This window comes from Mustelus asterias, chromosome 17 (genome assembly GCF_964213995.1).
Source record: "Mustelus asterias chromosome 17, sMusAst1.hap1.1, whole genome shotgun sequence".
Lineage (NCBI taxonomy): Eukaryota > Metazoa > Chordata > Chondrichthyes > Carcharhiniformes > Triakidae > Mustelus > Mustelus asterias.
Genome location: NC_135817.1, coordinates 10,640,529 through 10,663,037, shown reverse-complemented (window position 1 = coordinate 10,663,037; position 22,509 = coordinate 10,640,529). Strand labels below are relative to the sequence as shown.

Below are 22,509 nucleotides of genomic sequence, written 5' to 3'. Positions count from 1 at the left end.
CTGGCGGCCCCGGCTCCCTCGCCGTCCGCGGCGGCGGCGGGCCGCAAGCACCGGGTGTGCATGGTGTCCGATTTCTTCTACCCGAACATGGGCGGGGTGGAGAGCCACATCTACCAGCTGTCGCAGTGCCTGATCGAGCGGGGCCACAAGGTGATCGTGCTGAGCCACGCCTACGGCGGCCGCCGGGGGGTCCGCTACCTCACGCACGGCCTCAAGGTGTACTACCTGCCGCTGCGCGTCATGTACAACCAGTCGACGGCCAGCACCCTGTTCCACAGCCTGCCGCTCGTGCGCTGCGTGCTGGTGCGCGAGCGCGTGGGCCTGGTGCATGCGCACAGCTCCTTCTCGGCGCTGGCGCACGACGCGCTGTTCCACGCGCGCGCTCTGGGCCTGCGCACCGTCTTCACCGACCACTCGCTGTTCGGCTTCGCCGACCTGAGCTCGGTGCTGACCAACAAGCTGCTCACCGTGTCCCTGTGCGACACCAGCCACATCGTGTGCGTGTCCTACACCAGCAAGGAGAACACCGTGCTGCGGGCCGCCCTCAGCCCCGACATCGTCTCCGTCATCCCCAACGCCGTGGATCCCACCGACTTCACCCCCGACACGGCGGCCAGACAACCCGGCTCCCTCACCGTGGTGGTGGTCAGCCGCCTGGTCTACAGGAAAGGTAATGAATGGGCCTCCCCCTTTTTACCCCGCCCCTTTGTCGCTGTGAAATCATAGAAATCATCATACAGCACAGAAAGAGGCCATTCGGCCCATCGAGTCTGCACCGACCACAATCCCACCCAGGCCCTACCCCCATATATTTTACCCACTAATCCCTCTAACCTATGCATCTCAAGACACTAAGGGGCAATTTTAGCATGGCCAATCAACCTAACCCGCACATCTTTGGATTGCAGGAGGAAACCGGAGCACCCGGAGGAAACCCACGCAGACACGAGGAGAATGTGCAAACTCCACACAGACAGTGACCCAAGCCGGGAATCGAACCTAGGTCCCTGGAGCTGTGAAGCAGCAGTGCTAACCACTGTGCTACCGTGTGGGAGGGTGATATACCATCATCAGGGTTAGCACTGCTGCCTCACAGCACTGAGCACTTCTTACTGTCCTTACCCCAGTCCAACGCCGGCATCTCCACATCATGGCCTCACAGGGCCCCTGTCTCAGGTTCAATTATAGCCTCGGGTCACTGTGTGGAGCCTGCACGTTCTCCCCGTGTCTGCGTGGGTTTCCTCCCGCAGTCCAAAGATGTGCAGGTTAGGTGGATTGGCCATGCTAAATTGTTCCTTAGTGTCCGAAGGTGTGTTGGTTAGTGGGATTAGCCATACTAAGCGCAAGCAATGGTGGTATAGTGGTGAGCATAGCTGCCTTCCAAGCAGCTGACCCGGGTTTGATTCCCGCCCATCGTATTCATCATTTGTCACCTTATCCACGGCTTCTTGCGTTTCAAAGCATGTGGGCGCAAACAGTTCGAAAGCAATGTTTGCCGGTTATGAAATAAAAAGTGTGTGAGAATGGGCGGCACGGTAGCACAGTGGTTAGCACTGCTGCTTCACAGCTCCAGGGGCCTGGGTTCGATTCCCGGCTTGGGTCACTGTGTGGAGTTTGCACATTCTCCTCGTGTCTGCGTGGGTTTCCTCCGGGTGCTCCGGTTTCCTCCCACAGTCCAAAGATGTGCGGGTTAGGTTGATTGTCTGTGCTAAAATTGCCCCTTAGTGTCCTGGGATGCGTAGATTAGAGGGATTAGTGGGTAAAATATGTAGGGATATGGCGGTAGGGCCTGGGTGGGATTGTGGTCGGTGCAGACTCGCTGGGCCGAATGGCCTCTTTCTGTACTGTAGGGTTTCTCTGATTCTCTGATTACAGAGGGTGGGGAGCGGGCCTGGGTGAGATGCTCTTTCAGAGATTCAGTGCAGATTTGATGGGCTGAATGGTTTCCTTCTGCACTGTAGGGACTCCCAATCACCTCATGAAGGAGCAGCGCTCCGAAAGCTTGTGGCTTGTGCTACCAAATAAATCTGTTGGACTTTAACCTGGTGTTGTGAGACTTCTTACTGTGCTTACCCCAGTCCAACGCCGGCATCTCCACATCATGGCTGCCATCGACACCACAAACTGCCGACTCCAAGTGGAGAGGATCTCCAAGAAGATCGCGCAGGTCAACACAGACATCAAGTTTCTACAAAGATGCAAGAAAGCAGACAAAATACCGAAAGGACTACAGATCACAAACCCACTCAGGTCAACCTATAGCACAGACTATGTTGAGAGACTTTGACGTCACACCTCTCTACCACCTCATACACCAGCTCTACAGCAAACTCCGCATCTTGGAAACCAAGATAGAGTCCATATTCTCAATTTGCGCTCAGTACGCAGACCAGCTGCGAAACACTGCCAAGCAGACGAGACAAAGGAACTACACCATCTACATGCACAGCAAGAACAGGAAACCTGAGAAACTCTGCGTCACCACCAGCAGCAACCAAGCCTCCCCTGGTACCACAGTAGAGATGATGTGGAGATGTCCCTGGCGTTGGACTGGGGTAAGCACAGTAAGAAGTCTCACAACACCAGGTTAAAGTCCAACAGGTTTATTTGGTAGCAAATACCATGAGCTTTCGGAGCGCTGCTCCTTCATCAGGTGAATGGAGAGGTAGGTTCACAAACACGGCATACATAGACAAAGACACAATTGCATGATAATTACAGATTGGAATATGAAGAATGGTTGGAATGCGAGTCTTTACAGGTAATCAAGTCTTTACAGGTACAAACAGTGCGAGTGGAGAGAGGGACCTGGGATTACTGAACCTGGGATTACCCCTCTCTCCACTCGCACTGTTTGTACCTGTAAAGACTTGATTACCTGTAAAGACTCGCATTCCAACCATTCTTCACATTCCAATCTGTAATTATCATGCAATTGTGTCTTTGTCTATATATGCCGTGTTTGTGAACCTACCTCTCCATTCACCTGATGAAGGAGCTGTGCTCCGAAAGCTCATGGTATTTGCTACCAAATAAACCTGTTGGACTTTAACCTGGTGTTGTGAGACTTCTTACCACAGTAGAGAACAGTACCACTGCAGAGAAGCCCATTGTCAACTTGTCGGACTACACACTTCAATCAGATGAAATCAAAGTTCTCAGCCGAGGGCTCAATTTCTGTCCCACCACCAAAATAGACCCCATCAGTCTCGCAGCAGAACACAGAGGAATTCATCAGGTGTATGAGGCTGTGGGAGTTCTTCCACAAACCCCAAGAGGCCAACAGCGAACACAATGAGACAGCCAATGAACCGGAACAGCTGACAGAGAGATCCGCTTTGCAGCAACTGAAGAGGAAAGAGTCGAATTGGACTCCTCTGGAAGGCCGCTGCCCTCGACTCAACATGTACGTCCAAGCCGTCAGGAGGTGCGTCAACGCCAGATTCATCAGCTGCACTCACAAGACAGCCCTGAATGTCACCCAAGCACAACGCAATACCATCTGGGCTCTCAAGACCAACTGCAACATTGTCATCAAACCAGCAGACAAAGGAGGGGCTACCATCATACTGAACAGAACGGATTACTGCAAAGAAGTGTACCGACAACTGAACAACGAAGAACACTACAGACAGTTACCCACAGATACGACCAAAGAACACACCCGTCAACTCAACAGACTGATCAAGACCTTTGATGCGGACCTTCAGAGCACCTTCCATGCTCTCGTCCCACGTACTCCCCGCGTTGGAGATCTCTACTGCCTCCGAAAGATGCATAAGACCAACACACCCAGCCGTCCCATCATATCGGGCAATGGAACCCTGTGTGAGAACCTCTCCGGCTACGTCGAGGGCATCCTGAAACCCATTGTACAAAGAACCCCCAGCTTTTGTCGCGACACTACGGACTTCCTACAGAAACTCAGCACACGTGGAGCAGTTGGACCAGGAGCATTCCTCGTTACAATGGATGTCTCGGCACTCTACACCAGCATCCCCCACGACGATGGCATTGCTGCAACTGCCTCAATACTCAACGCCGACAACTGCCAATCTCCAGATGCAATTTTACAACTCATCCGCTTCATCCTGGACCACAATGTCTTCACTTTCAGCAACCAGTTCTTCATCCAGACACAGAACAGTCATGGGGATCAAATTCACACCTCAATATGCCAACATCTTCATGCACAGGTTCGATCAAGACCTCTTCACCGCACAGGACCTTCAACCGATGCTATACACTAGATACACCAATGACATTTTGTTCCTTTAGACTCATGGTGAACAATCACTGAAACAACTATATGATGACATAAACAAGCTCCATCCCACTATCAGACTCACCATGGACTACTCTCCAGAATCGGTTGCATTTTTGGACACGCGCATCTCCATCAAGCACGGTCACCTCAGCACCTCACTGTACCGCAAGCCCACAGATAACCTCACGATGCTCCACTTCTCCAGCTCCCACCCTAAACACATTAAAGAAGTCATCCCCTACGGACAGGCTGTATACACAGGATCTGCTCAGATGAGGAGGATCGCAACAGACACCTCAAGATGCTGAAAGATGCCCTCATAAGAACAGGATATGGCGCTTGAATCATCGATCGACAGTTCTGACGTGCCACAGCGAAAAACTGCACCGACCTCCTCAGAAGACAAACACGGGACATGGCGAACAGAGTACCCTTCGTCGTCCAGTACTTCCCTGGAGCAGAGAAGCTACGACATCTTATCCGGAGCCTTCAACATGTCATTCATGAAGACAAACATCTCGCCAAGGCCATCCCCACACCCCCACTTCTTACCTTCAAACAACCGCACAACCTCAAACAAACCATTGTCCACAGCAAACTACCCAGCCTTCAGGAGAACAGTGACCATGACACCACACAACCCTGTCACAGCAACCTCTGCAAGACGTGCCGGATCATCGACACGGATGCCCTCATCTCACATGAGAACACCATTCACCAGGTACACGGTACATACTCTTGCAACTCGGCCAACGTTGTCTACCTGATACGCTGCAGGAAAGGACATCCCGAGGCATGGTACATTGGGGAAACCATGCAGACGCTACAACAACAGATGAATGAACACCGCTCGACAATCACCAGGCAAGAGTGTTCTCTTCCTGTTGGGGGACACTTCAGCAGTCACGGGCATTCGGCCTCTGATCTTCGGGTAAGCGTTCTCCAAGGCGGCCTTCACGACACACGACAATGCAGAGTCGCTGAGCACAGACTGATAGCCAAGTTCCGCACACATGAGGACGGCCTCAACCGGGATCTTGGGTTCATGTCACACTATCTGTGACCCCCACAACTTGCCTGGGCTTGCAAAATCTCACTGGCTGTCCTGGCTGGAGACAATACACATCTCTTTAACCTGTGCTTAACCCTCTCTCCACTCACATTGTCTGTACCTTTAAGACTTGATTACTTGTAAAGACTCGCTTTCCAACCATTATTTTGTAAATTGAGTTTGTGTCTTTATACACCCTGTTTGTGAACTGAAATCCCACTCACCTGATGAAGGAGCAGCGCTCCGAAAGCTTGTGGCTTTTGCTACCAAATAAACCTGTTGGACTTTAACCTGGTGTTGTAAGACTTCTTACTGTGTTTACCCCAGTCCAACGCCAGCATCTCCACATCAGGGATTCTATGATACAGCTCAGTTGTTAGCGATGGAGAAGATACACCATTAGTTGTTGGTGAGGGAGGAGGAGATGCACTGTCTGTTGGTGAGGGAGGAGGGCATACACTGCCATACTAAATGTGTGAGATTACAGAAATAGGGTGGGAAGTGGCCCTGAGTAAGATGCTCTTTTGAGAGTCAGTGCAGATTTGATGTGCTGAATGGCCTCCTTCTGCACTGTAGGGATTCTATGATACAGCGTCAGTTGTTAGCGATGGACAAGATACACCATTAGTTGTTGGTGAGGGCGGAGGAGATGCACAGTCAGTTCATAGATACCCTACAATGCAGAAAGAGGCCATTTGGCCCATTGAGCCTGCACCGACCACAATCCCACCCAGGTCCTACCCCCATATCCCAACATATTTACCCACTAATCCCTTAACCTACACATCTCAGGATACTAAGGGGCAATTTTAGCATAGCCAATCAACCTAACCCGCACATCTTTGGACTGTGGGAGGAAACCGGAGCACCCGGAGGAAACCCATGCAGACACGAGGAGAATGTGCAAACTCCACACAGACAGTGACCCAGCCGGGAATCGAACCCAGGTCCCTGGAGCTGTGAAACAGCAGTGCTAACCACTGTGCTACCGTGCCGCCCAAAGTTGGTGAGGGAAGGGAAGCTACACCTGGAGATGTTGCTGAGGTAGGGGAGAGCAGTATCCCATTAATTGTGTATACCTCCAGATTACGTGATGATTTGTAATGCATTGTTCTTAGCCTTGCCAAACTGTCATCTTTCAATGTGTCCTGTGTGTCAAAAAACTGCTGGACTTGCATGCTGGAAGCAAAAGAATCACTGCAGATGTTTATCGCTGGTAATTGATGGCATTAGGATCCTGCTAATGATGTGATTTATGGTTCAGACATGCAATTTAACTTTGGAGTTGACAGGAGGAAGTGTTGACATTTCAGTCCGCATTGCTCAGGTTCATCAGAGAGGACAGATGTCAGGCATTTTGCAAAAGTGCCAGCTGCGACATGAGGATTTATTCAAGGCATGGTTGAGATTTGGAATCTGCTCCCTGATGGGGTGGTTGCAACAGAATCAATAGCAAATTTGAAAGGGAATTGGATAAATTCTTAAAGGAGGAAGTTTTGCAGGGAGATGGAGAAAGGGCAAGGAAGTAGGCCCAACTGAGTTGCAGCTGAGAAGAGCTGGTAGTGACTCAACAGGCTCAGTGGCTTCTGTACTTTACTGTTCTGTGACTGATTCTGAGGGGTGAGTTAAATAACCCAACTCTCACCATGAGACTGCACTCTCCAGGAAATTCTGAGTTATTGTTTCCTTTAGCTTGGTGTTATTTTTTATCTAATTTCCCTCCTGTGAAGCTCCTTGTGATGTTTTACTGCATTAAAATTACAATAGAAATGTAAGCTTTTATCATTGAGCACTTCCCTGCAATCCCACTCCTTGTATTTCGAGTGAGTATTATATTAAAAGAATTTGGTTTATTTCCGTGGTGGTGTATGTGACATAGACATTGCGGATTTTTTGGTTTGGGAAACATTAGACCTAAACCGAGCTGCAGTTACTACTCTTGACATATATTGTCCTAGAACACTGTGTTTTGACTTGGTACTTCAAGCTGTTTCTTTAGAATCAATATTAATGTTTATTATTGTGCATTTAGGAATTGATTTGCTTGCCGGGATAATTCCTGAATTGTGCCAGAAGCATCCCGATTTGCACTTTCTCATTGGTGGAGAGGGACCTAAACGAATTGTACTGGAAGAAGTCCGGGAAAAATACCAGCTTCATGACAGGTAATGGGATATTTTCCACATTTTGTTTAGGTTGGGGAGAAACTACAGGAATATTGCGCATCTCCCCATAAATTATTAAATTATTGTTTTTTATAACCAGTATTAGAATTTAGATTGCACTTTTTGTATGAACAGAACTTTTTCAGAGTAACTGTAGTTTTCTGTTTGATGCATGTTTTACATTTTCATTGTAATTTGGCTAAATTGTTTCTACTGAAGGAGGAAGCAATAATGTGAAGTATTTACCTGTTAATTATTTTCATGTTTAAGATCTGCAAATACTTACACCGTTACACATTGCACTGTATTTCTTAACTTTAATACATTGCTCACCCTGATATGCTTATGGTTTTCTAAGTGACCTGTTATGAAATCCCTAATAATAGATTCTAGCATTTTTCCTGCCACTCGTGTCAGGCTTTCTGGCCTGTAGTTTGCTGTTTTCTCTCTCCCTCTGTAGACTAGTTGGGGTTAGTTTTCCACCTTCCAATCCATGGGGCCTGTTCTAGAATCTGGGAAATTCTGCGTGATTCAAACCAATGCATTCACTAACTAGCCACCTCTTTTAAAATCCTAAGAGCATTATGTCCAGGGGAGTTGTCATTTTCTTTTGGCCTATTAGTTCCTCCAATATGATTTCTTTATTAATACTGATATTGTTACTTCCCTCACTTTCACTAGCCATTTGCTTCTTTGTTACTTCTAGAATTCTTGTGTGCATTTTATGTTTGTTCATTTTCTCCCTCTTTTTTGTAAATGAGTTTCATCCTTTTCATTGTTGTTTTATAGGATAATTTTGACAATATTTAGTCAAAACTTGTATCTGAATGGCACTTTAATAACTTACCCAATTAACCTTATCCTGCTGCAGAACCTGCATCCCAAAACCTGTTTTAAAGTTGAACACCAAATTGCTGAATATTTATTGCAGTCCCTGGCAATAAAGCAATATGTCTTGCTAGATAAAGATAAGAATATAAGTATTTTTGCTTTTAGCCATTTTGTAAGATATTGGTTACGTTCTGACCATTCTTTACTTTTTAACAGAGTACGTCTTTTGGGTGCCCTTGAGCATAAAGATGTGAGAAATGTGTTGGTGCAGGGTCACGTTTTTCTCAACACTTCTTTGACTGAAGCCTTTTGTATGGCAATTGTTGAGGGAGCAAGTTGTGGTCTCCAGGTAAAGCAATTTCCAAATGTTCTGTTCTGTGCTCTAGGTCAGTTGTTTGACTGTGATGTGTTTGTGAACCAACGAGGTTTACATTATTATTAATTTGAAGATGATTTTCCCATCAAATCCCCAACCTCATTAAACTCAGATACATTTAGTTTTATTTTTCCAAGAGGAAAAAAAACCATAACCTGGAATATTAATATACCTGAAGGACCAAAATTAACATTTAAAGTTACAGCCACACAATTGAAGCTATTAAATTGCTTAAGACTATGTGCAGTTTGTTTCTGAACAGGAGAATAATTGTCCTTGTGGGTACAACTGTTAAACTTGCAGTATAAACTTGACATTAATCCACAAGCATTTTAATAAAAATGATTTACTTGTAATGAGGAACGTATTTTCCCTTTCTCTGTTAGTTCGTCTCTGCAGCCAGAGAGCAGGCAAGAATCATACAGCACAGGAGGTCGTCATTCGGCCCATCCAGTCTGCATGGCTCTTTCCAAGAGTAATCTAGTTAGTTCCATTGCTCTGTTCTTTCCCGCCATCCCTGTAATTCTTTTTCCTTCAAGTCTGTATGCAGTTCCCTTTTAAAGGCAATTATCCTCTCATCCTCTTATGCAATTTATTCCAAATCCGACACCAGTTTTTGCATAAAAAGGTAACTCCCCATGCCACCTCTGATTCTTTTGCCAATTACCTTAAATGTCTGCCCTCTGGTTACTCAGTTCTTGCAAAAGAAGTTTCTCTCCATTTAATCTGTCTAAAACCTTTGTGATTTTAAGCACCTCTACCAAATTTCCCATTGCCCTTTGCTGCCCAAAGGAGAACAATCTCAGCTTCTCTGGTCTACTCCATAACTGAAAGCCCTTTTCCCTGGAACCATTCAATTATATCTCCTCTGTATCCTTCCCAAAGCATATTCACATCCTTCCTACAATGTATCCAGAATTGGGCACAGGAGCATTATTTTATGTAGACTTTGGCTGCTGTTTGCTTATTAGGCTTTGATTTATAAAATCTTAATTAACTGGTTTGATAACTTGTCCTGGGACCTTCAAAGATTTTCACAGAAACATTCCTAAATCTCCCTTTGGACTCTCTTTAAAATTGTACCATTGAGCTTGTATTGCCTTTCCTCGTTCTTAGCAAAACCTTCTTCCAGGCAGCTGCCAAAGTCAGTTTATAACCAGGTGTGAGAACCGCCAAGCACGTCAATTCTTTTCGTCTGCATTTCAACAGTGACTGCACTTAATAGCTTCATTGACTGTGAAGTACTTTTTGGGATGTTCTGAGGTTATGAGGGGCACTGTATCAATTCAATCTCTTTGTTTTGTACTCCCTCACTGTGGAAAACCATGTTTATTTTTCTGTTGCAGTTTTTTAAAAATGTGTGAGTCACTGCCAAGACTGGCATTTATTGCCCATCCCTAATTACCCTGGAAGGTGGTGCTGATTGCTGCAGTCTATTTGGTTAAGGAGCTGTCACATTACTGTTAAGGGTTTCCAGGACTGGACGGTTTGCATGGTACTTCTAAATGTTTGAGATTGGTTTGTGTAAGAGCCTTGGTGAGTTACTGCTTTGTATCCTGTAGATAGTGCAGACTGCAGCCATATACAATGGTGGCGGAGAGGCTGAATGTTTAAGCGAGTGGATGAGGTGCTGATCAAGCGGGCTGCTTTGTCCTGGATGTTGTTGAGCTTTTAGTGTATTATTGAAGCTGTGCTCATGCAGCCAATTAGAGTATTCCATCACACACTGACTTGTGCCTTGTAGATAGTGGACAGGTTTTTGGAGAGTCAGAAAAGGGGCCAGTCACCATACAATACCAACCTCTCTTTTGTAGCCATAGTATTTAACTGTGACTGTGGTTAAGATTCTGATCCATAGTGACCCAAGGATATTGATAGTGGGGGTTTGGCTTTCCTGTTCAAAATGGCCTTTGCCCATCACTTGCACGGGACCAGTGTTACTTTTTCTGGACAGGACACACCCAAACTATTTTCCACATGGTCGAATTGTTGAGTCTTGCAGCTGCACTAGAACAGCCTGTCTGAAGGTGTGACTAGTTCTGGAGAACTTAGCTCCAGCATCACAGCTTGGATGTTATTTGGATTCAGAGGCTTTGCTCTGTCTAGGGCACTGAACCATTTTTTAATAACACATGAACCGAATTGATTTGGCTGAGGACTGGCATCTATTATAGTAGGGGTTTTAGCAGGAGACACTTAGTGTTCAAGACGGTTGTAAATACTTCAGTCTTGTCTTTTGCATCCTTGTGCTGGGCTTCCTAACCATTAAGGATGGGAATGTTCATGGAGACTGCACCTCCTGTTAGCTGTTTAATTGTCCACCACCATTGATGACTAAGTGTCATTTGAGCTTTGATCTGATCTGTTGTTTGTGGAATTATTTATTTTTATCAATAGCATGGTGATTTTTTTTTTGTTTAGCCTTCATGCAGTCCTGTACTGTAGCTTCACCAGCACAGCAGCTATTAAAGCTACACCATGTGCTACATGCTGTTCTGCTTGCCTCATTGAACCAAGGTTGGCTCAATGAGGCTTGATGATGTTGAAGGAGTGAAGAACATGCCAGACTATGAGATTATAAATTGTCCCAGAATACAATAGTCCTGGTGCTGATGACCAAATCAGCCTTGTGGATGCCCAGTTTGGGTCTGCTAGATCTGTTAATCTATCCCATTTTGGACAGTAGTCGTGCCCCACAGCAAGATGGAGGGATCCTCCGTGTGATGATGTGGGACGTTATTAATCATGGCTCAGTTGTTAGCACTTGTGCTTTTAAGGAAGAAGGTTGTAGGTCCAAGTCCCTCTCTGGAGACTTGAGCAGAGAAATCCAGACTGGTACTCCAGTGAGTACTGAGGGATTGTTGCACAGTTGGAGGTGCCGTCTTTCAGATAAGATATTAAACCGAGGTCCTGTCTGCCCTCTTCAGGTGAATGCAAAAGTTTCCACTATTTAATTGAAGAGCAGGGGAGCTATTCTCTGTGCCCTGGGCAATATAGTCCTACAGTCAACATCACAGGGAAACAGATCATCTGGTCATTATCACCTTGCTGTTTCTAGGAATTTGTACAGAAATTGATTTCTGTATTTCCCATGTTATAACAGTGACTACACTTGAAAAGTACTTAATTAATTGTAAAGAGCTTTGGGATGCTGGAGGTAATCCAAGGCACTATACAAATACAAGTCTGTCCTTTCTGCACAAGGATTGTGCAGGTAGCCACTCCTACCAATATTGTCACCATTGGATGCATCCGTATCAGGTCTAATGATAAGAGCAAGATTTTTATTCTTTCATGGGATGTGGGTGTCACTGGCAAGGTCTGCATTTATTGCCTATCCTGAATTGCCCTTGAACTAAGGGGTTTGCTAAGCCATTTCAGAGGGCAGTTAAGAGTCAACCACATTGCTCTGGGTCTGGAATCACATGTAACCCAGACCAGGTAAGGATGGCAGATTTCCTTCCCTAAAGATCATTAGTAACCAGGAGTTCTTACGGCAATCGATGATAGTCCTGTAGTCACCATTACTGAGATTAACTAATTGAATTTAAATTCCAGCAGCTCCCTTGGTGGGATTTCATAGAGTCATAGAAACCCTACAGTGCAGAAAGAGTCTGCACCGACCACAATCCCACCCAGGCCCTAACCCCATATCCCTACATATTTACCCACTAATCCCTCTAACCTACGCATCTCAGGACACTAAGGGGCAATTTTAGCACGGCCAATCAACCTAACCCGCACATCTTTGGACTGTGGGAGGAAATCGGAGCATCTGGAGGAAACCCACGCAGACACGAGGAGAATGTGCAAACTCCACACAGACAGTGACCCAAGCCAGGAATCGAACCCAGGTCCCTGGAGCTGTGAAGCAGCAGTGCTAACCACTGTGCTACCGTGCCGCCCAACCATGTCCGATTTGAACCCATAAGCCTGGGCCTCTAGATTACTAATCCAGTGCCATTTCCACTATGCTGCAGTCTACCTGCTAAATAGATTATTCCCTCGTGTTAGTATTTGCTGCAAGCCCTGTCTGGCGACTTTGTCCTTAGTCAGTGGGGGGCTAACAAGTCACTTTTGGTGATGGACATTTAAATCCCACAAGCAGAGTACATTTTGTACCCTAGTTGCCCTCACTGCTTCCTGCAAGTGGTGTTGAACATGGGGCAATACTGATTCGTCAGCCAAGAAGGTCATTGGTGGACATAGACTTCTTTGTTTGACCTGAAATCATGAGATATCATGGATCAGCAATATTGAGGGCTCCCATTAATAATAGTTTCATTTTGTTGCCTGAAGTCTGATTCTTTGTTGTACAGTGCTTCCTGTGAAATTTAGCCATTATACATCAGACTCTATAAGCTAAATTCTTATAAATCTAGCTTTAAACCTGATTGTTCACTTCTTTTGCAAAAGGTTGTCAGTACCAAAGTTGGTGGAGTGCCAGAGGTTCTACCTGAGGATCTTATCATCTTGTGTGAGCCCACTGTAAAGTCCCTGTGTGAAGGTTTGGAAACTGCCATTACTCGACAACGGCTAGGGATACTGCCACCAGCTGAAACAATCCACAACAGAGTAAAGAATTTGTACACTTGGAGAAATGTAGCGGAGCGCACCGAAAAGGTACTGACTCATTTTACATTGGACATTTTGTGTGCGCCTTGGTAGGGGAGTCTTTATGCAGGTGTGTGTGGGTCGCTGAAAGTGACTTTATTATGATGTGCTATTGGGATGTTGCAAAATGTCATGTACAGGATGCTATTGATTTAAAAGTTATTTTATAAAATCGTATTTGAATATTGTTGAAGAGACATGCTGCTGAAACTTATCCTCTTGCACCCATCAGGGCAAATGCAAGAATGTCAAATTTCAAACAATCACAACAGTTTATACTACAGGAGAGAAGGGTGCTGATTGGTTAGCAAGTGGATTCTGGCCGAGGCATTGCCAAGGAGAAAGCAATAAGAAACTCAACTCCCCTTGCTTCTGCATAATTCAAAAAAAAATTGCAAGACTTGGACATAGTCCGTTTGTTTGCAGATGATGGCTCCCTGTGTATGAATGTATGTCACCTCCAGCAAACATTGATGAGCCACATTACGAGCTCAACTGATTATTTAAACTGGCTGTTAGTGCAGCTATTAGCGCACTCAGGATTATTTGGCCAGTGCTGCCCACTTGCAGTATCACATCAGTAAATCTTTTGTTCTGGGTTTTTGAAAATGGGGGTTGGCTTGTGCTCGGCTTTTTACAAAGAGCCAGTGAAACCTGTTGTTTGATTTGATTAGCCAGTTGTGGAGACATACAACCAATGTATCTAGCATTACACTTGCACTGAGATTCATACACGGTGCTGCTCAATTGTGTGGTAGGCAGAACATGTTTATGGACTGATGGCAGCATCCTATTAGTGGAAAATAGCACTCATATTGCCAGTGGGGTTCCAGGGCTCAGGATTGGTCCCTTGCTTTTTGCGGTGTACATCAATGATTTAGCCTTGAATGTGCTGGCTGTTTGGTTCCAATTCTCTGCCCTTTCCCCATCGCCCTGCTAATGTTTCCTTTTTCAAGTATCTTATCTTATTCTCTTTTGAAACTTACTATTGAACCGACTTCTGCCACCTTTCCAGCACAACTGGGAGAAGTTGAGGCATTGAAAGATTATTTAAAGTGTAGAAAAAGTCTTTGAGATGAGTCCAACTGAAATGATAGATTTAGTGCTGAACAGCTGCTCCAGTAACAATGAACAAGGATTTTGGGACAAATTGGAATTCCAAAAGATAAGTGGCAGTGAAGGTAAACAACTAATTTGCTATTTCATGACCAGGATTCCTGATAAATTAGGGATTTAAGAGTGACACCAACTTTGTTCTTGTGGATCATAGGCTGCTAAAGGAGACCAGGGAGGAAATTAATGGGATTTATGTTGTCATTGTGGAAGAATCATTTAAACTTTGAAGTTCAGCATAATTGAAAGTAGGCAGCTTATCATAGTTTATTTACATATTGGATTCAGTTAATATATTGAGCAATTCTGTTGAAACTAAGCAAACTGAATATCAATAAGCTTAACATCTTAAAACATAATAGAATGTGTCCACTCATATATGGCCAACAAAGATGTGAGACGAGCTATTTAGCTTGTGTAGCTGATATTGCATTGAAACGCATGGGGGGGAGCGATTCTCCCACGTCGCCGCGCTAATTTTCTAGCACACCGGGGTGGGAGAATCTCGTGGCCAGGCATGCGCGGAATTTGCGCCGCGAGCGCATCTCCCAGCGCCGGATTTCTGGCGCCATCAGATCTGCGCTGAAAACCGGCGGGAAGACCAGGTAAGTGATTTTAATATCATTTAAATCTGTTTTTAAAGTAATTAGTGGGCCGGGGATTAACTCTCCGGGCCTGCTAGCCTCTCCCACCCTGTCAGGGTGTTTCATTCTAGCGGGGTTTACAGTTGCTCCCCACTTTCGGGGAACTATCAGGACGGCCCCGCTGGAGTGAAGAGGGGCAATCGAGAACCCCCAGGGGGTCAGGTGCTCCGGGACAGGGTGGGCTGGGAATGGTCTGGGGGGGTCGCAATCGGGCCCTGGCAGCGTTGGGGGGGCAGCACTGCAGGATCCTGGGCTGGCCTGCGATCGAGCTGGCCAGCAATTGGGAGGCTGACAGTGTGGGGCCACTGTGCATGCGCAGAGGCCTGCTGGTTTCAGCCTCCCAGGCTGGAATAGGCCACGCCCCCTGAAATCTAATGATATTCACGCTGGTGGCCTCAAAGTGTGGGAGATTCCAGTGTGAACTCAAAATCAGTGTGAGTTACTCCAGTTTTCCTGCAAATTCGACACTTCGAATTTTTGGGGAGAATTCTGTCTATGATGTTTGTTCCCCCAACCAAAACTTTAAACTGCCTTTCGAATGACACCAGGCATTTGGCCATCCATTCAGTAACTCCCCATTCTCTATCCATACCTGACCTGCCCTCTGTGCCTTACTGCCACCATCCCTTTCACTTCTCTATCCAAACAGCAAGTGGATTATGCTTGCTCTGATCTGCTGCCATGGAGTGGTTATTCCAGTTGGTCAAAATGAACATAACAGTGTCTCTTCAGTGCTGTTTTGTATCCATGGTGCTGAAGCTTTGGTATTTTCACCCATGTTGTACACTATTTTTACAATAACCAATAAGTTGTACACAAGAAGATAAACATGCACAACAATCACATTCTGCTTTTTATCTTATACAGAAAATGAACACAGGTTCAAGTGCATTATTTGTCCCAGTGAATATTGAGATCATGCTGCCCAACGTCAGTGTCTATTACTTCATGCATAGAATCCCTACGGTGCAGAAGAGGCCATTCAGCCCATCGAGGCTGCACCAACTCCAAAAGAGCATCCCACCCAGGCCCTCCCCCTTCACCCTATTTTCATAACCCCACACATTTACCCTCCTTCTTCCCCCTAACCTACACATTTCTAACACTAAGGGACAATTTAGCACGGCCAATCTATCTAACATACACATCTTTGGACTTATTTTTAATTTACTAATCAAATTGCAATTAGTCACCTCAGGATCATCAAAAGCTACATGTGGCTAATGAATTGGACTATATTGGTATAACCCAAAATTAGAATAAAATTAAATTGCACTGTGGCTTTTAGAATGAAGGGCTGAAGTTTCAGTCCTAAATTGTATCCACATGGAAAAAATTCCAATTCAACAATACTTCTGTTAAAATTTGATTGTAATGAGCTGTTATTATTTTGCCCTGTTGTTTTCACCTGTACAATTACAATGCATTATTGGAGAGTTCAAGTAAATGTTTTCAAATGATCCTGATTTGAAATTAAATATGATTCTTCGATTTCCTAAATTACAGGTAACAGAAAAAGAAACAAATGTTTTCACAAAATAGGATTAATTGATCATAGAATCTTTATAGTGCAGGAGGAGGCCATTCATCCTATTTGAGTCTGCACTGGCTCTTTAAAAGAGCATTTTATCTAGCCCCACTTCCCTGCCTTATCCGCGTAACCCTGCACACACTTTCTATTCTGACAGCAATCCAATTCCTTTTTAAACACCTCAATCAAACCTGTCTCCACCACCCTCTCGGTGATCAAATTCCTTATCACTTTTGCTGCTCTTGCCAATTATTTTGAATCTTTGCCCTCTAGTTCTGATGCTCCCTTGAGTGGGAATAGCTTCTCAATAATGTTGCTATTATTAAATTGATCTCGCCCAGTAACGTGAAATGATATTGAGAACCAAATAGACCACATGACTCATGCTGTGCCAGTTTCAGCATTAGTCTGTTTCATATTTGATTCTTCTGCAGACTCATAGTGCAAACCTTTTTTTGTAGATTCTTTTATCCTCAACATTTTCCTGGAACTGGTAGTTGGGTTTTGAGTCAGGTGACCTAGTTCCAAGCTTCTGTCAGTGCTGTTCCAAATCACCTTTGAAAGCTTATCGCTTATCGTGCCTGATGTGCTGCAGAATTAAGTCAAACCTGTCCCCGGCTCCTCAATAAGAAATAGGTTGGATCATCAAGGATTCTGTTCACATATTATTTCTTCGCATGTGAAAAGTACTTCATTTGGAGTTTATATTCTGAATGTGCTATGTGATTCAAAGCATCCATTTATATGGCAGAGTAATGAAAAATGTTTCCGGGAGATGAAGGAGAAGGATTTCGGAAGGATTTTCTAGAAAGCGCAGCCTGGAGAGCTGAAAGCTTTGTCATCAGTGTTGCATTGCAATGAAAGAGGGGTTTGCAGAGGAGGTCAAAATTAGAAAAAAACAAGGGAGATATATAATGTGCAATCTTCAGAAAACAGTTCTTGTATAATAGTTCAAGTCTTCCTGCTCTGTTTCTATTTTATTTTGAAAAATACTGTTGCTGTGCACTTAACTGTGCAGTTATTAATAAGAAACAAAATGAGACAACATAGCTTAGTGGGGCAGCAGTTAGCATTGCAGGTTTTAACTGAGGTTTATTCTATTCTGTGCTTAGCAGTCACTCATATTGGCTTTTTATTATTTTAATCTCTCTGTTTTGCTAGAAGCAGAGAATTTATTTTCTTTTGCAGATCATATGCATAGATGCCAGTTTGGTGGCATAAAATAGTTTGCCCTGACTGAAACATGTTTTGGTAATGCCATCTCTTGAACAACAGGGTTTTATCAAACCATTGTCCAATTGGTGCATCTACAAGGAGTGCTATGTATAAAGTTTTAATGTTTATTTATTAGTCACATGAAGGCTTACATTAACACTGCAATGAAGTTACTGTGAAAATCCCCTAGTCGTCACATTCCAGCACCTGTTCGGGTACACAGAGGGAGAATTTAGCATAGCCAAAGCACCTAACCAGCAGGTCTTTGGACTGTGGGAGGAAACCCACGCAGTCATGGGGAGAACATGCAGATTCCACACAGACAGACAGTGACCCAAGCCGGGAATTGAACCCGGAGCCCTGGTGCGGTGAGGCAGCAGTGCTAACCACTACCACCGTGCCGCTTGCTGCAAGTAATCCTAAATATGGGCGGGATTTTACGGCCTCACGTGAGCAAGACCGGAAATTCTCACCCCAGGTCAATGGAGATTTCCATTGTCAGATCCTCGCCCGCTCCGGTTCCATGGTGGGCGAGGTGCTAGAATTTCAGACTATGCTTCCAGACTTTCAACTTGTTTGTTTCCATTTTTTCATTGCTTTTCCACTTACTGCGAATGTTGTTGGTAACATGAAAAAGCTGAGCAGAGACTTGATCCAAAGCACAATGATACCGGGGCAGTGGGCATTGGTACACATCAGAAAGCATCAATTGCCACTTCTAAGATCATTCTGCTATCCAGTGGAGATTAGTGATCTTTATGACAGTTATATATGCCATACCATGTCAGTATGCACAGTGTGCTTTATTTTCTTGCCCTGGGCTATCTTTCATTATACAAATAAAGCAAGGTTGAAGAATAAGACAGGAACCAGAAACTGATATGAGGAGAGAACTTGTTCTTTCTCATATGCACATCACAAACCTCCAACTTTCACGCTAATCTCATAGTTGAGATCTCTTTAACCTCTGGCTGTGACCCTGTCATTTATTTGGACTGCAATGTGAAATTTGACTTTGGTCAGCTTCATTCTGTTTATCTGGAGCTTGAGCTGCTGCCTAGAGACCTGCAGGCTCTTTACTTGGCTGTGGGTCTGCAATCCTAGGTAAAGCAGACAAGTTCTCTCTGTTTCCATTGCAGAAAATGTCTCGTCTTTGTTCCTGACTTGAGTTGACTGTCAGGAACGTGAAGCTTTGAACAATAGAGCTAATACAAAACCTTAGTTAGGCCTCTTTGGAATATTGTGTACAATTCTGGTCATCACGCTACCAGAAGGATGTGGATGTTTGGAGAGGGTACAGAGGGTACTAGGATGTTGCCTGGTCTGGACGGTATTAGCTATGAGGGGAGGTTGGATAAACTCACTTTGTTCTCACTGAAACAATGGAGGTTGAGGGGTGACCTGATAGAGGTTTGCAAGATTGAGTGGCATGGACAGAGTGGATAGTCAGATGCTCTTTCCTCGGGTAGAAAAGTCAAGTACTAGGGGACATAGGTTTAAGGTGTGCAGGGAAAAGTTTAGTGGGGATGTGCGAGGCAAGCTTTTTCACACACACGGTGGTGAATGTCTGGAATGCGCTGCCCGGGGAGGTGTTGGGAGCAGGTACGATAGCGGCATTTAAGGGGCAACTAGACGAATACATGAATAGGACAGGAATGGAAGGATATGGACTCCATAAGTACATACGGTTTTAGTTTACGCAGGCTTGGACATCCCAAGGGCTTGTTCATGTGCTGTATTGTTCTTTGTTCTTTTGTACTTGGTTTGATCAATCTTCATCAATGGTGTCAGTAGAGTTGGTTTTGGAAATGGCTCTTGTTTCGAGAATCATTGTGGATATAAGTTGTATCTCCAAAGCCACACAAGTGAACCCATTTTAGGTTGGATTAGCACATCACTACATTCTTTCTGAACATTGTGCTATGCCTTTTGAACACTTCTGGCAACACCGTTTTTGAGGGTATTCCAAAATTTGAAAGCACTTCTAAAAAGGCTAGTTCAGTAAAATTCCTTCAGTAACTTTGTACTAGAAGTGAGAGTACTATTATCCAACAAAATAATTGCAATCTGTTAACATTTTACAACTTTATTTACCAACAAGAAAGTACCAGTAATTCCTATTTTTTATTCTGTCTTATGTGACGATAAGAAATAGGAGTGTGAGTCAGCCAGTCTGTCACTGGAACCTGCTCCGCTATTCAATAAAATCATGATTGAACTTTTAAAACAACTCCCTCTATCCTTGAATCCCTTGATTCTGAGCACCCAAAAATCTATCAATCTTGGTATTGGATATACCCCTCTCGGGTAAAACATTCTACAGATTCACAACCCTCAGTTAAGAAAATGCTCCCAATCTCAGTCCTAAATCTCTTATCCTGCGAATACAGTCCCTAGGGGTGGTCTTGTGGCTCAGTGGGAAATGTACCCCTCTCTAATCCACAGCTTCGGGTACAAGACCTACTCCAGGACTAAAAGCAAATTATTGTGGAATCTGAAACCAAAAGAGAAAGCGTCTGGTAGACTCTGGAGAAAGAGAAAGTTCTAACTTTGACAAAGGGACATCTGGACTCTCAACATAAGCTCTTTTCTCTCCTTACAGATACTGCCAGACTTGCCAAGATTTTCCAGCATTTTCTCTTTTGGTTTCTATTCCAGGACTTGATGGCCAAGGAACATGTTTTCATAAAGTGGCCATATACTATGTCCATCAACCTGTAAATCCTTCCAATATATATCAATGGCAGATGGTGAAAATGGGAGAGATTCCTGGTCAACCAAGTGATGGGAAGAAATGGGAACCATCACTATCCATAGCTCCAGGCTACACCATGCAAGTAAAAGTGTTATGTTGCGACAGCAGTTTGAACTCCAGTGAGGCCAGTTAGCTCAGTTGACTGGACTGCTAGTTCAGTCCTGTTCCAGCTCGGGGGGGGAATTAAACCTTGTCTCATTGCCCTACCCATGCTCGAGGTCATGGCGCTGTGGGTTGCATCTGCCTTTGGGCAGAGAACTCAAGAAGAATGGCCCCTAATGCTAGACCCTCCAGCCAAGGAATTCATCGGTTTTTAACCTGTCAAGCCCTCTAAGAATTTTATATGTCCTCATGCGATCGCAGCTCATTCTTCTTAACATCAGAGAATTAGGCCCATTCTATTCAACATCTCCTTCCATCTCTGGAATAAATCTAATGAGCCATTCCTGTGCCCCCCGCCAAAACAAGTAAACACTCTGGTAAGGCGACCACAATACTCCAGCTTTTTAATTGTGTACTTTACCTTGCATTTCTCCTCATGGAGTTCTGGTAATGGTTCTAAATCCAGAACCAATACATAATAGGGTTGTTCTAATCTTTTTGTGATTTTGTTTTAGGTTTACGACCGTGTGGCCAAAGAGGGGATACTCCCGATGAACAAACGATTGTACAGATTAATGACCCACTGCGGTCCTGTGGCTGGTTGTATTTTTGCTTTAGTTGCCGTTTTGGACTTCCTTTTCTTGGTGTTTTTGAGGTGTATAGTCCCAGATGCCATGATTGACATTGCTGTAGATGCCACGGGTGTGAACGGAGCTTGGAAGCAACAAGAGGGACTTTCAGCAACAGAAAAACTTGGGAAAACTCCACCTTTTTCTGAACGGAGCAATCGCAATGTACAAACTTGACACTTGGATTTGTAGCTGCTTTTGGCCTTTGGATTTAGATCCTTTGGATGGTCAAATTTTATCAGGTTTTTCTGTTTTGCAAAACTGGGTGACTTTGTCTAATTATTTTACTACCACCTTTAAATAATTATTGTGAACTCCAATTCCATAAACATTAAATTGGGATTTATTATGAATATGACCTTAACAGATGTAAAAGTCAACTTTGTGTTGTAGCTCGGCACAACATCGTGGGCCGAAGGGCCTGTTCTGTGCTGTACTGTTCTATGTTCTATTAGGCACATGGTGCCTAATAGAACATAGGATGATAGGGAGTGGGATAGCTTGATCTTGGTTTCAGATAAAGCTCGGCACAACATCATGGGCCAAAGGGCCTGTTCTGTGCTGTACTGTTCTATGTTTGTGTTCATTTCATTGATAAGGTAATCCCCTACCTCAGCAACTTGGAAAATTAGTCAGTTAAGTTATGAAAACATTTTTTTTTTAAAGTGAAAATATTACTGATCTATCTTTATCTTTGTTTTGCAGAGCTGCTTTTGTGGCTGCAGTTTACTTTAATTCCAAATCATTTATCTGATTCAAATCTTTGTTTGTATTTATGTTATTTATATTTAAATGAACAAATAATTCACATTGTTTTTGTGCAAAAAAAACTTTACAAGAGTAGATGGTTCTCTTTAGATCTATTTTTGATCCAGACTAATCTTTAACAAAACATTTTAAGTCAGGAACAGGGGATGCTGGAAAAACTCAGCAGATCTGGCAGCATCTGTAGAGAGAATAAAGTTAACGTTTTGAGTCCATTTGACTCTTCATCAGAACTGAAGGGAGGGAGATTGTGTTAGATATTGAACTGTAACTGAGAGATTGTAACAAAATGTAGCAACCTTAAAAACTAAAGACAGATGGCCTGATGTGGGAGGGGGAGGGAGGGTTTTTGCATTGAGAGAATAAATATACGGGACTTTTTAAAAAAAGGACTTAAGATGGAGGAAAATGGTCATTGTCTAAAGTTGTTGAACTCAATGTTGAGTCCTGA

At 44.3% G+C, this 22,509-nt stretch overlaps 1 protein-coding gene across 1 annotated transcript; it reads left to right on the top strand.

The window, feature by feature from the left end:
* Positions 1-60: 60 nt before the first annotated feature.
* piga (phosphatidylinositol glycan anchor biosynthesis, class A) lies at positions 61-21,657 on the top strand. The gene is made up of 5 exons (XM_078232270.1): positions 61-670; positions 7,351-7,483; positions 8,531-8,663; positions 13,107-13,313; positions 21,180-21,657. Exons 1-5 carry the CDS (start codon positions 61-63, stop codon positions 21,468-21,470), a joined length of 1,374 nt encoding a protein of 457 aa, XP_078088396.1. The 3' UTR covers positions 21,471-21,657.
* The last annotated feature ends 852 nt before the right edge of the window (positions 21,658-22,509 follow it).